Source organism: Lepisosteus oculatus, chromosome 9, assembly GCF_040954835.1.
Source record: "Lepisosteus oculatus isolate fLepOcu1 chromosome 9, fLepOcu1.hap2, whole genome shotgun sequence".
Classification (NCBI taxonomy): Eukaryota; Metazoa; Chordata; class Actinopteri; order Semionotiformes; family Lepisosteidae; genus Lepisosteus; species Lepisosteus oculatus.
In genome coordinates, this window is record NC_090704.1 from 2,302,755 (window position 1) to 2,320,144 (window position 17,390).

A 17,390-nucleotide genomic window follows, 5' to 3' on the forward strand; every position below is an offset into this window, starting at 1 on the left:
CGGCGGCGGTCTCTCAGGTCTCGGCCATCGTCGACGGCCGATGTTTGTGACGTCTTGCCAGGCTAGACATCGACAGTGTGCCAGCTTCATCCAGCTCAGAGCTGGGCCACCATCATACCAGTGGCACAGAGGAGTATTGTCCTTCATAAGCAGAGCATTTTGGCTCCTTGAATGGGGTTCAATCACCTTGCTGCCTGGTGGGCCTCATCTTTTTTCCACTAGCGGGGTGATTTTGTGAAAAAGCAACAGTGACTTTTCAGTCTACCAGTGTGGTGACTGACTTGGCACACAATGAATCAAAACGACACCAAAAACATTTAACCAAGGTCCAAATTCTGTATTCTGCCGTTGATTTCTCGGAAAAACACACGTGTTAAAAATAGAAAAGGTTTCTTTTGCTCTTCAGTGTATAACCAAACCGAAGCCTGGTGGGGTGTTTGTGATTTCGCAAACCAGACGATGAAATGTTCCCCCCCCCAGTTGCGACGGATTGACAGGACTTCAGAGTTTCAAAGGTGCGCGGTAGAAACATCAAGGGAGCATGTTAATAAAAGCCTCAGCACTTCTGTTATTCATCACAATAAAAAATCAATTAAAATGTTTTTCAGGTTCCTTTCCGGAATCAGTGAATAGCCTCGAAGAAGTGTGGCGCAGGAATAGAGGACCTTTTCTATGACAGAGAAACAATATGATAAAAGACTCCCGTTTGTTTTGTTTTTGTTTGGTCCAATAGCATGTGTGTGGTGTGAAAAGATGGTAAAATGTGTGTGTGTGCGCTGACAGGATCAGCACACAGTAGTTCAGGCGTTTGGAGGCCACATGGTTGCCATGTGTTTGTGTGCTTGTGTGGGGGGTTTCTTTGGGGGTTAACCCCCCCCCCCCCGATAAATAAGCCTCATGCAAATCAGAGTGTGTGTAACAGGTAGACTTAAACAAATGCTGTCAGATGAATTCAGTGTCTCTCATTGTCACTGCTGCCTGCCTGCGTTCGGAAACCCTCATCTGCTCCAGATGTGGTTTAATTTACTGCGACTTGGCTAATTACAGTAATTAAGGATTAATTACTGTTAATTACTTTCACATAAACTCATCGCCAGTCAAAGAGCGGAGCCTTATGAAAGCTGCCATGCGAGGGAACACAAACAGGGGCGGCCTGCGAGGCGGCGGCGGCCCCCCGTTATCCGCGCGGAGGGCCGGGGAAGGGCCTGGCCTCTCCCCACTGCCTCGTGTCGGAGCGAGGGGGCAGCTCCCCGGTCGCCTGGAGCGGCGTCGCGCGGCTCCGCGATTTACACGCCAATAAACCGCGGTGCTCGGCCTCGTTCGCCCGCTCCTTCCCTGCGTCTCACGCGGGAGCTGCTTGTGACGAGCGCGGCCAATTAAGCTGAGCGTTTCTTCTCACGGTCGCTGACTGCGTATAAAGTGCTGTACCACAACAAAACAAAAACATCGGTGGAGCATGTTGGTGGTGCAGGTCACAACGCGCTGCTTCCGGAATATTAAAGAAGGAAAAACGGTTTCTCCCAAAGCAGTCCTCAAGGCAAGAAATAAAATCCCAAATCGCACCTCACGCCTGACATAAACAATGCAGGAGGCGGGAGTCACATTGATCATGTCGTTAAAGGAAAAACAGGGACTAATTAAATGAAAATGAGTTGCACACAGCGGTACCTAGCTGTGCAAGTGTGGTCATGTGTGTGTTTGTCTGACGGTATGTCATCACCTCAAAAAAAAAAAAAAACGGTTTTACTAGTAACGATAAGTGTCTGTTTAAATTATGAGGGGGAATTTTAGGATGGCTATACTACAGGCAGTGCCATACTGTTGTGAACATAATTAATAAAGCCTAGCTAATTACCCTTAGGAGTAGAGATTAAGTAGAAATGACCCCTCCCTTGGTAAACATCCCCCAGAAATGTGGGATAAATGACAAAAATATACTTTGGGCTGGCAATATTAGATTTGGAAAATAGACTTGGCAAAAAACACGCATAATTAATTCTGACTTGGATCAGCGTCGCGGCCTCTAAAAGGGATAATCTTTCATTTATAGTTGATGAGTTCAGTGAGAGATCCTCCCATCGGCACGTGACAGGCTGTGAACAGGGGGATCCCGAAGACGACAGGAAAACAACCGGCAAGGCCCTTAAATTCACGGGATCTCGACCGGTCGACGGGGGAGGTCTCAGGACAAATCGATACTCCTCAGGAATCCCCAGAACCTATTTGGGATTTATGATGAGGGAGGAAAAAGATCACAATAAAAATAACAACTGAGCTTTCGAATTGAAATTAAGTGTATCTGTAAGAGGCCCAACACCGCTTTTTATTAAGGACATAAGAGAGGGGCTACAGACCCAAGGGGGCCTTTCAGTAGCTGGTAGCTGACTGATCCCCACATCTTATGCAGCCATTTCTTGGAAGAAACCAAGGTACAGTGTCACCTGTGACAGCGTGGCTGGGAAATGTGGCCCAACCGTGTGCGAGACCATCTTGCGTGAGATTGGAACCGAAGCCCGGAGAACCGACTAAGACACGAGCGCAGCACCTCAGTATTAGGAATTAGTACAGCACTTTTCCTGCGTACTGCTGTTTCAGACTGTGACATAGTCGTTTGACCTTTTGAATGAATGGCTTTAATAAGGAGAGGCACTCGAGGTGAGGGAGCACTGTGGACTTGACAGACCCATCAGCACTTCCCCTCAGGACACAGAATCCCAGTCTGGGATACAGAGCTCTGCTCCAAGTGCAGACAGGCTGAGATAGGAGGAGTGCACAGTCTGATTGTGCTCTGTGCTGTTAATGAGTAGAGGGTTATTCTTTCCAGAGCTCTCTTTCAGGTTCTATGAAATACCTCTTTGCATCTCATGCACAAACACTCACTAATGCAATGCATTTAAGCTACTGTATACAAACAGCTTTTTGAACACGTTGATGTGCTTGGTATTTGCATAATCTTAAACATGGCTCTGCAGCTTTTTTGTTGTTGAATGCTTGCAGTGCAATAAGTTACTATCGTTTAACAACATTGTTGACGTCGTTTGGATTTGAATTAAAAAAATCTTTTTACGTCACCATTATGCATTTCTTGCTTAATTTTACAAGAAGCCTACTCGCACACTTAGATTTTATTTGAAGCCTTAGGACATTCAGACTCCATTTACTGAATGTGTAGAACATTAGTCTGATTAGATCAAGTGGATACATTATATATTTTAAGACACACTCACAGGGGGGAAAAAAAAACCTTAAATGTCTCCGGGGCTAATCTATTGCCTATTTTGAATAAAGAATACCATTCTTTTAATGAACCCCTTTCACTTAAAATAGGGGGTAAAAAATCTCTTTCCTGTAGCGCTGACTGCTTCATTACAGCCTGCCCCTAGGCCAGGTTTGCCCTGCTTAAACTCCCGATGATTGTAATTACCATTATTAGAGATAGCTGCAGGGGAGGTGTTGGAACACCAAGCCGGGTGTGTGCCTGTCCGCTCGCCTTGGAAGTACTGGTTGGAAGCTCTCGGGACTGCCGAGGACAAGAAGCCACCAAAGCTGGCTAATGTGATGGCTGTCAGGTCCACTCACGCCAGCTGTCAGATGGAGAATTCGCCGGGGTTCATTTTTTTAATTGACACCTTACTTTCTTATTCCGTTTCGCCCCCCTCCCCCCCCCCCTCCTCCTCCTCCTCCTCTTCCTCCTCCTCCTTCCCCCCCTGCTCCTCTATTGTTCTCTCTGCCTCCCTTCGCTGCTCAGGGTCTGAAGCTGCAAGCGGGGCAGGGAGGAGGCTGCCTTACCCCCCGAGGAGCCACGGTGGCTTCGAAAGAGCAGCCCAAGTTGTTGGCCTAACCGGTTTACTCCTCACTTCATTTGCTCCATTGTGGGAGCAGGCCGTGGCGGTCTTGCTCGGCTGCTATCAGTCCTCCGGCGCGTTCCGTACTACCTTCATGCTATATTGTTTTCGTAGCTGCTAATGCATTAATAATCATCCTTTTTTTCATCCCTCCCCACCGTCGAGCTGTGTTCCAAGATGGAATTTTAGGTCACGGCATCATTGTGGCAGATACTGAAGGAGCTAAAAAAATAAAAGATGGAAGCAGTCCGCTTAATTGCAGTGGGTATATTGTGTTTATAATTGCTACCAATTTTCCCTGCTTTCAAAAACAACTTAACAAATTAGCCCGGTCTGTGACATTTATTGAAACGTGGAGTTAGTGCGCAAATTCATCATCCGCCTCAATGTTCCCTTCTGTCAGAGCTGCCTAAATCAGCCTTTTAAATAAAATACCCCCGTTTTTTTTTTAATTCAGCGTCATTGTGTTTCGTTAACTTGTTTCATCGGGAAGACTTGTGCGTTGAATTGCACAAGACTGAGTTATAAGCCTAATCTCTGTTTCCACAAGGTAATATTGCCGTTGCGGTAGGCGCTGGATATTTTCATTTTGTTAAATTTGGAAAATAGTTCTTCCCAAATTAATGTGTCCCTTTTTTTCTGAAAAAAAAAAACCTTGCATTTTTGAATAACGGAGTTCCTCAGTCAAAAAATAAACACGCTTCGAACTATTGTCATGTTGAAATAGTTTAGGTTCCCTGTGTGTGATGTGTGTACCTTAAATATATTGGCGTGTACTGGGTGTACAATGTGCACTGTACATTCTTAACATTTTCATAGACTCTAAGCGGTGTGTGCACGACGAAAGTAGACATGTAGTGCTTAGATTAAAATTCAAAGGCAGACCAAGTTTGGAAAGTTGGAATGTGTTCTGCAGAAAGAAGAAAGTGTCTGATTTTAGCAGTCTGATGGCTGTCATCTTATGCTGTGTGTCTTTTGGATCCTGTATTTCCAGTACATTGCATTACTATAATGAATGATGCTGATGGTGAATTAGCATGTAGCTGTCACTTTTGTTCTGGTCTCTGGTATGTGACAGGCCATAAAGTGATTTATGAACTGCTAAAGCCACAATGAAGTGCTCCTCCTGAATCCCCAAAGCAAACAAGCTGTACTCCTTCGTCACCATAAATTCTACAAGCATTGCAGGCTATAGTGCTCACACACAAGGGTTAATCGATTTTCAGCCTTCCTCTTCTGATTGAACTTGCTGAAAATCAGCGAGTCATTGACACACCTACTGCAGTTCGAGTTCTGCCCCTTGCGATGCTCTCATTTCTGAAATGCGTACCGAAGAAATCATTTGAGCTTCAAAAATAGTCATTTCACTGTGTTGAATATCAATTGTATTGAGTGACTGTTTTGATTGGGAGTCTACTGTTAATCATTTTAAATTCATTTCTAAATTAATTTAGTCATTTTTGTAAATTTTTCAGGGGTGGGCTCCTTAAAGTAAAAAGTAAAATTGAGGTGCATTAATATTTGTGCTCAATTTTTCTTTCTTTTTGTATCAATGTGTGCTGTTTTAGGGGCCTTAAGGGAAAAATCTTTGGTCATATGAAGTTCTACCTATGGAACATACCTTAACAATAAAGAAAGGCATATTTGTTTGTCTTCTGCCCGTGTGGCGGGCAGCTATTTTAAATAAATAGTGTGAGGGATTAATAAAAAACAGGGTCCAATACTGATTTGTTTCATTTTAATGCCTTTCAGGGTCTATGAGTGCTGAAGAAAAATGCCAGTACTAAATTTAAATAAATTTCAGTGTGTTAACTCTGGTTAAATTTCATGTATGTATTGTACGTCGCCCCAGATAAGGGCCCCAGCTAAGCAAATTAATAATAAATAATATGGTACTGAAATAAAAGCAGCTTTAATCTCTCCTGGCAGGTACTGAGCACTGGAAAGAACCTCACAGAGCTAATGAATGCAAACGGGCACACAACAAAGGAACATAAGGAGCAGGATAAGCCACTCCACACCCCAGCAAAACCTCCTAAATATCAAAATACGCTGCCGTTCCTCAAAAACAGAAAGTGTGGGTTTCGTGCCTCTTCCCTGTGCCCCCACCAGATCTGTACAAATGGGAAACTACAGCCGCCTGTTTTGAGTTATGGCTGTGCAGCTGCTGGGCATGGCGTCCTCTTAGATGTTTACAGTGCGACGTGGGTCTGTCGGAGGGCAGAGTTCGGGTCTGTCATGGTCCTGTGGACAGCACTAGCCATCGGTTCAAGCATCGTGTTCTGTCCCTGCAAGTTTGACATTGATTGAGTCGTTTTGTCCTGTGTTCCTTCGTCTGTAGACCTGAGACCTGTATTTGAGGAGTAGAGTCCTGTTAATTTTAACATGAGTGAAAGACCAGACCAACAGAGTGAGAATAGAGAGGGAGATGTGCTGTATACTCCTTGTTTGTGTTTTATTGTTTTTGTATTTTGCTTTCATAGAACTCTTTACAGGAACCCAAAACTGCAAGGGAGAATGCAGTAGCCAGATGTAATTGTCCGTCTGTGTGGGTATCGCGTATGTGGAAGTTCAGGAATGATTAAAATAGGTTTGGACGCAGTGCTATTTCACAGTGCTGGCTTGTCCTACCGTCTGTCTGTTCCCAGGCTGCCCTGCTCAGGCCAGTGGCTGGCGTCAGTGCGGTGCTGCTAGTGCGTTCTTGATTTTTTTTTTCTTCGTGAGGAGTGGATCACGTTACGGTATTGATGTGAAATGGAGCTGTTCCAACAGCCAAGTACCTGCCAGTCTGAGATGGGAGAACTTTTATCATTTCTGTCAGAAACATCACAACTTGCTTGTTTGACCATACATCTTCCTAATTGTGACAGAAGACTCCAACATTATTAATTAAACATGGTTTAATTTAACAGCTTCGCAAGAGAGAAGGAGTGGCTGATATGTCTTCCATGAGGCTACAGTTTTTTATTTTTTGTTTGTCTATTAATATGATATAGTTTCTCAAAGATTTGATATTGCACTGTTGGAAAATAATGACCTGGTTTTGCCGTGTGGATTGTAAAGATCCTTGTTGCTTTATACACAAATGCAGCAGAATTCCCTTATTTTCTCAATTAGTCATTAAAATGCAGGGTGGCCTAAAGTAATTTAAATATTTCATTCTGCCGGCTGTGGATGCACAGTGCTCTGCAGATGGTGCTTGCCTGATCCTGCTGGACAGGGTTCAATTACAGATGAATAAAGAGAACCCAGATTTCTTTTGTCGCTGTGCAATTAAAGCAGCAGAGACTAGGGGTTAAGTTGCACTGACACGGGTCTCTGTTTATCGCGGCACGATAAATATTTTAACATCAGGGTCCCCTAGCTGGAGTCGGCAGCCTCTCCAGAGCAGCTTGTTAATGGAGACAAGGACAGTAGTGAAAGTCACACTTTGTATCCAAACAGGGTGAGGAGGGGGGCTGTTACAAGGGGGTAAATAAAATCCTCTTTGGGGCGTAATGCCTTTTCGTATGACAATAAAAACAGATGTTTCCTGAGCTCCCCTTCCCCATCTAAACAAACAGGCTTGAATTGAAAGTGTGATCTGACGTGAAAGCATAAAAAAAGAAACTCTCTCAGAGTCCTACACCCCGGCTTTTATTAAATATTGATTCGATCCATAAAAGGCCAGACGCCAGAAGCGTGAAATCATATTGTGCGATTGTGGTCTCCCGGCCTTTTGTGTAGAAGGAAGAGCCGTGGTCCGAGCTGGGATTGTGGAAGTGGGGCGAAGCTGCGCGAGGGGGTGTCCTTGCTGACCTGCGGTGACCTCTCGCCGCTTCCTGCTCCTGTCCTGGGGGCTGGCTGCCAGGGCAGGGAGGAGGTATGCTCCCTGCAGCATGGCCTGGGGCGTGGGGGGGGTTTGGGGACAAACTGGTCTATGCGCAGACATGGCAAACCAACCCCCCCCAAAAAAAATCAACAGAGCAGTCTATGAGGCTGATGTTTGCTTTCAAGTTTAATTCTCATCCACACGCAGCTGACTGGAAAGGAACTACTGGGTAGTTCCTGCCGGTATCGTAACCAGACCCCCTGAATCCAAGTGTCGGCAGAAGAGGTTGGCTCAACGGATACCAAGTGGGATTCGCACATCAGCGGTCGGGGAGAAGAATTAAGGCTTGTCTAACAAGTCATCTTTGAAATAATTCCAAGTGGGAAAACACATCCATTAGAGACTTCAATATTTCCTAGAAGTGCTATTTTCACAGAATTAGGGACGGTAAAAAAAGTAGATAATTGTTTATCCCTGGGAGGAATGTTTATGTGCGTCTGCGGGTGGTTAAGTAAGTTCAACAGCACTCCAGTTGGGAAAACTCAACAGACCTAAGGCTGCCAGCATTAGGACAAATCAATTAGCTTTGTGTTAAAGAATTGAAATAAAGTGGCTTGAAATGGTTAGTGTAATTATGACCTACAGCAAAGTACATTTTGAGGAAGCAGGGTTTTTATTAATTGTATTTATTTAAGATAATCCATTTCATGCTTTAAATGGTGTGCTGTAGGACAAGACTGGAATAAATAAATCATCATTTAGCTTCATTAAACTTTGTTTCCAGTTGAACTGGTCACACTTCAGATCATTCACGATATCTCGTACTCAACCAGTTTTATTTATTTCCGAACCTTGGTGGCTGGTGGCAGTTTTGGCAGACGTCACACGTGAATCTAGCTGTTCATGAAGATGGTAATATAATGGTTGAGAGCCACCATATCAGACACAGGTCTTAGCGCTGGCTTCCACGGGTCATGAAACACGGATTGGTGAAGAATATTATTATGAAATAAACAACTAGACTGTTCAGCTAGCGTTTGTGTCTTTCTAAAACATGCAAGCAATTAATTCATGTTTTCAGCTTGTGGAGATGTATTAAATGGCAAGCTATGTTGTAATTATTATTAGTAGTAATCAAGCAGTAGTAAGAGAGTTGAAATAATGAGGCTTTAATCTTAGGGTTCACACCCTTTATTATTCATTGATCTGCTCTGCCCATCATCAGTTCGACAACGAAGGAGCTGGTTGTAGCAAAATTGGTAATGGAATGGCTTGGCAGGACTGTGGGTTGTGTTGAGTGCAACCACATCACTGGGTAGCATGTTACAACCCCTTGAGTGAAGGAACTTCCTCCTGTTCTCCAATTTAAGTGCGCTTCCATGTAGTTTCGACTTGTGACCTCTGGTCTGTGTTGCACTGTTGATCTTGAGGAAGTCCACTGGGTTGATTTTGTCATTCCCCTGAAGGATCACGACCACTTGAGTCAGTTGAGTCCCCTTTCTCCTTGCTGTCTTCTCAGTTCAAGGCTAAAGAGATTCAGTTCCTTCAGCCTGTCAGCGCAGAGCCTTCCCAGGAGTCCTGGCATATTCCTCGGGCAGGCACGAAGAGGTGTGCAGTCCTGGCTCCAAGTGCTGTGGTCCCGATGGCCCAGTGGGTCTCTCTGAATCACCTGGTGGAGATGCTTGAGCGTTGCCGTGCTCGCTCGGTTCAGTTCTGTGTCCCTGGAGGACGAGTCCAGCCCAGCACTGCTGTAGACACACGCAGGACAAAGTGTGCATCAGAGTGAAGCAGCAGAGCAAAACGCTGCCGCAAAACACTTGGCACTTTGAGTCTGAGTCTCCTTTTAGGTTTTTTAAGGTATTTCAAAGGGTGAATTTGAAAGGTTTTTTTTAAAAAGAGATCAGAGCACACTAAAAAAATGTAGTGTTTCAGTTCAGCTGCTAAGGGTCTCCAGGGTAGCCCCGCAGGCTGACAGAGGCTCCTCTGGCTTGAATCCTTCAGCTGGTAAAATGAGAGGAGGCAGGAGTTGCCTCACGCTTTAGGTGGATGAGCTGGAGTGGAGACACACTGTCTCCTGCTGCCCCTGCCCCTGTCCGATGCTTCTTCGTGAATGGCACTCGGATCACCGGGAATTTCAGTTTTTAACTTTGCAATTTTTATTTTCTCATTTAGGCCCATGCACTTCTGTGTTCTTGACAATTTTTTTCTTTTTCCTGTTTTACAAGGATTTGCATGCAGAACACGAAAGCCACAAGCAGGATTGGATACTTTGCCTTTTTTGGGAACTTTTCCAGGTTTCGGTTACAGTGGTTTGGTTGCACATACAGTACTACAGTGTCGACGGATAAATTAATTTTGTAATTTCTTTGCTTTGCTTTTAAATCCCTTAAGAGCAGTGCATATGAACCGCAGATTTCATGTGTAATGGAAAAAAGTCCAGGTCAGGCATTGCTGATGCCTGTAGTTTGTGCTCTCAGCTATCTGAGAACAAACCCTTTTGTAGAGCCTACTGCTCAGCCATACATGGCAGGCAGCAAGTCTGTGAAAGACTGATTGTGGGAGTCGCTACACCAAGTAAAATAAACATTTCTAAATGCAAAGCCGAGGGCTGGCAGATACAAATTGAAGTGTTGCATGAGCAGAGTGAATTTTTCTGTTCAGTTTTCATATGACAGTCTAGACGTGTGGGGGAAAAAATCCCGTTCTTCATGTGCACGAAGGTTAAAAGTTACCTCTGAAAGTATTTTTCCCGAATACCAAACTTTCTACCTTACTTGAAGTTGCAGGTAGAGTTTTTCTGCAGCTCAGATAAGTAGTTTAAATTCCGAAGCTTGATTTAACCATTGTTGTTTATTGTTTTAAAAGTTGGTTTTGGTGGCTTGTGAGAATACACCTAAAATCTGCAGATAAGAATCTTGTGTTTTCTGCGGAGATTAGCTTCGAGTAATGGATCATTAGACCGGGCTCACCTTTTAGGGTCAGGGGCCTGACTGGATCTTTACCCGGTCTGATGAAGTGAAGGGTTTATTTATCCAAGAATAAAGTGGAGGATATGTTTATTTTTTTTAGATCTGGCATGTTCCTGTTAGTATGCTTATCATATTACGTTGTGAAGCTTTGAACGACGAGCTTGTTTTCTGCGTTCGTGGGTGCTGGCATGTTGTTCGAGCTCTTCTTCCAGACTGTGAATCGCTGGGGTTGAAATGGTTTTCCCCCATCAAAACGTACTGGCGAGTTCAAAGAGGGGAAACGACACATTGCTGTTTTTCCTGAAGGCAGAGCCCTGTCCATCGAGTTGTTCCTTTGGGCCTGAAGGCTCAGGGAGAGAAAACAGGATCTTCGGATTCTTCATAAATCACGTTCCAATAATGTTTATAGTGACAAGCGTTCTGTGTTTAAAACTTAATTGGTGGTACCACAGACCTATTGGAAACAGATGACGATGGGGTCAGTGTGTAGAGGACTTGGGTTTTGTGGCTGTCCTACTGTAGGTAGTTGAAGGTTTTTTTTTTACCTTGTCAGATGGTTTGAAGGACTTGTGCTAATGAAACAGGATGTTTGTACGGTCTGCAGATCCCAGGAGTAATCAGGCCCCTCCTACTCCTCCCAGCTAAGAGCCTGCTGCCTGAACTCCTGACCTCTCCCTGTTAGAAGAAGTCTTGACATTTATGGTCGCATACAAAAAGTAAAAGAAAGACCGCGAGACTGACTATTTGTTGATACAATTATTATTAATATTATATATTAATATATGACTGTTATACAAGAGCTCGGGGTGCATAACAGCTTTCTCACTCCTTTCGACAAACATAAAGGGAGATCTTAGAGATCTTTTCATCTTCAAAAAGCAGCTTCAGACAATCTCTGTGATTTTAGAGAAAAGAAATTAATGAAAGATGAAAAGCGGAGCATTTAACACACGAAGGCTCCAGATTATATAGTGTGAAGAATTCAGTTTGATGTGTTAATATAGACATCTAAGTTTTTAATCCTCTGAAACTATGCGCTGTCACACACAAGAATGTTAAGGGAATCATTTTTTAATTGCAGTTATTGCAAATCATTCTAAAGTAATCTACAGTGGAGCATAATGGGGGAGCATGACAGCTCTTTTGTCTTGGCCTCGATTCTGGCCTGGGACACCTTCTGGTGGAGATTGCATGTCCTTCCTGCATGCGTTCTGGTTTCCCAGAGACATGCTGGGTGGATTAGTGGGTGAGGGATGGCTGGCAGGGTACATTTTCACCCTTCCTTCGTGTGACTGACCAAATGTTTTGCAACATGAGTCCTATGACTGACCAAATGTTTTGCAACATGAGTCCCATGACTGACCAAATTGAGGTGTTGCCTGCATGTGTCCGGTCTAACTCTGAGAGCCCTTTTGCTGGATTTCAGAATTGTAATGACCTAAAAAACACCGCTTCTTGCAGGTAACCTCTGAAACCAAGACAGCCTTTCCTTTCTCTGTGATCGAGTGCGAAAGAGCGACCTCTAGTGGAAAACAAGGGCAGCAGCAAACCCTCTGCAAGCTATGCTGTGGGCTGCTTGGGATAGATTTACAGTTACAGGGCAGTAACGTTCAGCGGGAAAGCATTTCAATACTCAGCGAGTGCATATAAAACAGACAGCCCTCTTGCCTGTAACTGTGTCCTTGTGCTGTAAGTGTAGGTGAACATCCACAACTGAGGCTCTGGTCACGGATGTACAGTGCCTTGCGAAAGTATTCGGCCCCCTTGAACTTTTCAACCTTTTGCCACATTTCAGGCTTCAAACATAAAGATATAAATTTTTTATTTTATGTGAAGAATCACCAACAAGTGGGACACAATTGTGAAGTGGAACGAAATCTATTGGATTTTTGAAACTTTTTTAACTAATAAAAAAATGAAAAGTGGGGCGTGCAAAATTATTCGGCCCCTTTACTTTCAGTGCAGCAAACTCACTCCAGAAGTTCAGCGAGGATCTCTGAATGATCCAATGTTTTCCTAAATGACTGATGGTGATAAATAGAATCCAACTGTGTGTAATCAAGTCTCTGTATAAATGCACCTGCTCTGTGATAGTCTCAAGGTTCTGTTGAAAGCACAGAGAGCATCATGAAGACCAAGGAACACACCAGGCAGGTCCGTAATACTGTTGTGGAGAAGTTTAAAGCCGGATTTGGATACAAAAAGATTTCCCAAGCTTCAAACATCCCAAGGAGCACTGTGCAAGCGATCATCTTGAAATGGAAGGAGTATCAGACCACTGCAAATCTACCAAGACCTGGCCGTCCCTCTAAACTTTCAGCTCAGACAAGGAGAAGACTGATCAGAGATGCAGCCAAGAGGCCCATGATCACTCTGGATGAACTGCAGAGAACTACAGCTGAGGTGGGAGAGTCTGTCTATAGGACAACAATCAGTCTTACACTGCACAAATCTGGCCTTTATGGAAGAGTGGCAAGAAGAAAGCCATTTCTCAAAGATATCCATAAAAAGTCTCGTCTAAAGTTTGCCACAAGCCACCTGGGAGACACCCCAAACATGTGGAAGAAGGTGCTCTGGTCAGATGAAACCAAAATCGAACTTTTTGGCCACAATGCAAAACGATATGTTTGGCGTAAAAGCAACACAGCTCATCACCCTCAACACACCATCCCCACTGTCAAACATGGTGGTGGCAGCATCATGGTTTGGGCCTGCTTTTCTTCAGCAGGGACAGGGAAGATGGTTAGAATTGAGGGGAAGATGGATGCAGCCAAATACAGGACCATTCTGGATGAAAACCTGTTGGAGTCTGCAAAAGACCTGAAACTGGGACGGAGATTTATCTTCCAACAAGACAATGATCCCAAACATACAGCAAAATCTACAAAGGAATGGTTCACAAATAAACGTATCCAGGTGTTTGAATGGCCAAGTCAAAGTCCAGACCTGAATCCAATCGAGAATCTGTGGAAAGAGCTGAAAACTGCTGTTCACAAACGCTCTCCATCCAACCTCACTGAGCTCGAGCTGTTTTGCAAGGAAGAATGGGCAAGAATTTCAGTCTCTCGATGTGCAAAACTGATAGAGACATACCCCAAGCGACTTGCAGCTATAATCGCAGCAAAAGGTGGCTCTACAAAGTATTAACGCAAGGGGGCCGAATAATTTTGCACGCCCCACTTTTCATTTTTTTATTAGTTAAAAAAGTTTCAAAAATCCAATAGATTTCGTTCCACTTCACAATTGTGTCCCACTTGTTGGTGATTCTTCACATAAAATAAAAAAATTATATCTTTATGTTTGAAGCCTGAAATGTGGCAAAAGGTTGAAAAGTTCAAGGGGGCCGAATACTTTCGCAAGGCACTGTACAGATAATGGCTTTAAAAATGAATCACTGGTCTGAAAAAAAACGTCTGGCTTTATACGGGAGAAAAACAGTAAACATGAACTCCTCCTCACTGTATTAAATGTAGCAGAGACTCCCATTTGCTTAATTATTGTTGCTCCATGAAACGTCAAGAAAGTACTTGACATTCGACCACTTTTGGAATCGGATGTGTTTATTCTAGGTTTGCAATTCCCAATGTTATTTCTGTTGCGCATTTATAATTTTTCAGCCTTTTAAAAATGTCATCCTTTTTTTCAGGTGTTACTGCACTTTAATACTACCTTCTAGGTGCCATGGAAGAAATTCCTAAGCTGCACATACTAAGGTCTTTCCGCTGCCCTGGGGGCAAATTGCACACATTCCTGCATAATGAATTAGGTGGACATTTTGCCCACCAAGACTATTGGGCCCACATTCTCTGCTGCTCTCCCTGAAAATACTGGAATTGCATTTCAATTCCAGGCCCTGAAAGCACTGATGTGTGTGTGTGTCTGTAACTGCAACCGTTCCGGGTCTTTGGGATTGTGGCTGTCCGTGTCACGAAATAAACCTTCAGAGTCTCTGGAAATGTTTTAACTGATGCTGCGAGATTATGATTAGACTACCTTGTACGTCGCCCAGTACCGCAAGCTTCTCTCTGGCTCTTACTGTGTGACACAGAAATGTGCCACGGTAAAAATGCTCGTGATTTATCAAGCGGAGGAACTGTGCTAAGTGAGGCAGCTTAAGGCAGAGCTGCTGTAGTGAACTCAACAAAAGCAAGTTCCAGTACCGGTGAGAAACCAGATATAATGAACCAGCTAATTAGCCTGCACATGTGTGTGCTGGGGGGGGAGAGAGTGATCTCTCCCTGTACCTGCCTCCCTCTGGCAGCGGGCCTGCCTCTGTGTGCGGAAGCAGCAATGCTCCATCGCTTGCACGCCTCTTGCTTTTCCAGAGGCCCTGTCCCGAGACCCCTCTCTCTGGCTCGCCTGCTCACCCCCTCCCTCCTCCCCCCTTCTCTTGTCTTGCAGTGCTCAGCATCCGGGGCGCCCAGGAGGAGGAGCCCCCAGACGCCCAGCTCATGCGCCTGGACAACATGCTGCTGGCCGAGGGCGTGTCGGGGCCGGAGAAGGGCGGCGGCTCGGCGGCGGCGGCGGCGGCGGCGGCCGCGTCGGGCGGGGCCGGGTCCGACAACTCCGCCGAGCACTCGGACTACAGGGCCAAGCTGTCCCAGATCCGGCAGATCTACCACACCGAGCTGGAGAAGTACGAGCAGGTAAGCGCCCCCGGTCCCCCCTGCCCGCGCCCGGGACCGCGTCCCACCTGGAGCTTCCATCCGATCACGGCATGTTCGCATTTCAGCACCGCCGTCCGCTTGTCCGCATCGCCCCGCCCCCCGCCCGCTCTAGCCAGACCAGGGGCTCTCGGGACAGGGAGCGCCCGTAAAGCTCCCCGGTTTGTTTTTCGCTGCCCTTCCTCTGGTTTTCATGAGTTTTGCCGTAAGTCTCCGTTATAGAGGACCCCCTGTTCTACTGGCACCCCTAGAGTTATAGCACCTCTATCACTCTGCCACTGGAGCCCAGCAGGCGCGAGCCCGGCCAGTACCTGGAGGGGAGACCTCCTGGGAAAGCCCAGGCTGCTGCTGGAAGAGGTGGCAGTGGGCCCAGTAGGGGGCGCTCACCCTCCAGTCTGTGTGGGTCCTGATGCCCCAGTATGGTGACGGGGACACTAGACCAGAAAGAGGCTCCGTCCTTCGGGTGAGACGTAAAACCGAGGTCCTGACTCTCAGTGGTTGTTAATTCTTGTAGTTTTTTTAAAACGCTGCATCGCGTGCAGGCGGGGTGGTGCTTCTTCAGTAGGAGGGCGAGGGCCCCCACCACCTCCGTCGCCGTAGTCTCGCGCTTTCGCATGATGCTTCGTCCGCGAGGGCTTCCCGGTAGCGTCGTCTTGACTTCTCCCTGCCGAGCCCCGCCCGGTCACCCGTGGCGGTGGGCCTGTAGCAGCTCAGACCCAGCATCGGTCGACAGGCGTGGATCCTCATCACCACTCATCTAGAGCTGTCCGACTGCAGGCGATCACACTGCCATTTCCACTTTCCCGCGGCACTGCTGTACTACTGAATTGATGAATGCAAACTGAATTAACTCCTCTGCGGATTCTGTGCACCTTGGTTGCTCAGCATGGGTAGAACATTTGATTTGAAAAAATCTGTGTGATTAGCTGGATTTCGCAGCACGTGATGTCTGGATGTACAGGTACTCCCGGACTTGCATCAATCAGTCTGTGTATCTTCCCCGGGTTCGCAGTTTTACCTTCTTAGGCTTGGCTGAATGTTATTCCAGTGATGTGAAGGGCGCTAACTCAATGAAAAAGAGCCATTCAGTTAGTCCACAAGCGTGCACTCTTAGTATTAAAGTAAATTTGCATTAGTACAGTCCTAGTACATCCTTAGTATAATAATAAGGATGATGATAACAGTTGTGAGCCGCACAGTGGTGCAGTTGTTAGTATTGCTGCCACACAGCACAGGGGCCCTGGGTTCGATTGCTGGGGTGCTGTCTGCGTGGTGTTTGTGTGTTTGCCCCTTGTTCACATGGGTTTCCTGCCACAGTCCAAAGACATACTGGTGGGTTAATTGGCTTCTGGGATAACTGGTCCTGGTGTGAGTGTGTGTGTCTGTGTGTCCTGTGATGGACTGGTGTCCTGTCCAGGGTGTGTTAGTGTGTGTGTGTCTGTGTGTCTTGTGATGGACTGGTGTCCTGTCCAGGGTGTACCCTGCCTTGTGCCCACTGCTTGCTGGGATAGGCTCCAGCTCCCCTGTGGCCCTGTATTGGATAAAGTGGTTTGATAATGGATGGTTAATAGTTGTAATTGTGAATGTGTTACTGTATATAAAAGTGCTTTTTAAACTTAAAAAATTCAACTCAATTAAGGTTGTGTGGCAACCTTAAATAAGTCGGGGAGTACCTGTACTTCTATCGCTTGTCTGTCTGTGATGCTGTAAAAGTATAATCAGGAAATGTGGGTTCTCGAGCTCAGGCTGTGCTGGTGTTTGCAATGGTAACTCTTGTGTAGTTTCCCATGGATTTGTTTGTTCTGTGGAGAGAGCGTTTGAGATCGCGGTCCCACAGAAGGAGGTGGCCCATCGGATAACAGGGTTGCCATCGACTGGTTCACCTACGGGCAGTTTGAAAGAAAGAATAATCCAATGGAATGAAGGTCCCGCCATCACATGTTAACAATTTGTATGTTTAAGATGGTATCCCTGTGCGGAAGGAGTGGCAATCCGAGTTTCTCAGGAAATGCTGCCAGCGGAAATCAGGTACAATTCTTAGTCCACATTTCTTCTGTATACAGTCCGGTAGCGAGGCTTTGATGATGTTTGCGAACTGTTA

At 45.6% G+C, this 17,390-nt stretch overlaps 1 protein-coding gene across 6 annotated transcripts in view; it reads left to right on the plus strand.

Moving 5' to 3' along the window:
* The window catches only part of pbx1b (pre-B-cell leukemia homeobox 1b), an 84,717-nt gene that overhangs the window by 51,814 nt on the left and 15,513 nt on the right, over positions 1–17,390 (plus strand). For 3 of the 6 annotated variants that reach the window (XM_069193940.1, XM_069193942.1, XM_069193944.1), the window contains exons 3-4: positions 15,027–15,271; positions 17,252–17,317. In XM_069193940.1, the coding sequence (XP_069050041.1) occupies positions 15,027–15,271; positions 17,252–17,317 (311 nt within the window). The remainder of the gene's footprint in view (positions 1–15,026; positions 15,272–17,251; positions 17,318–17,390) is intronic. The other 3 variants (XM_069193941.1, XM_069193943.1, XM_069193945.1) reach the window with 1 other exon arrangement.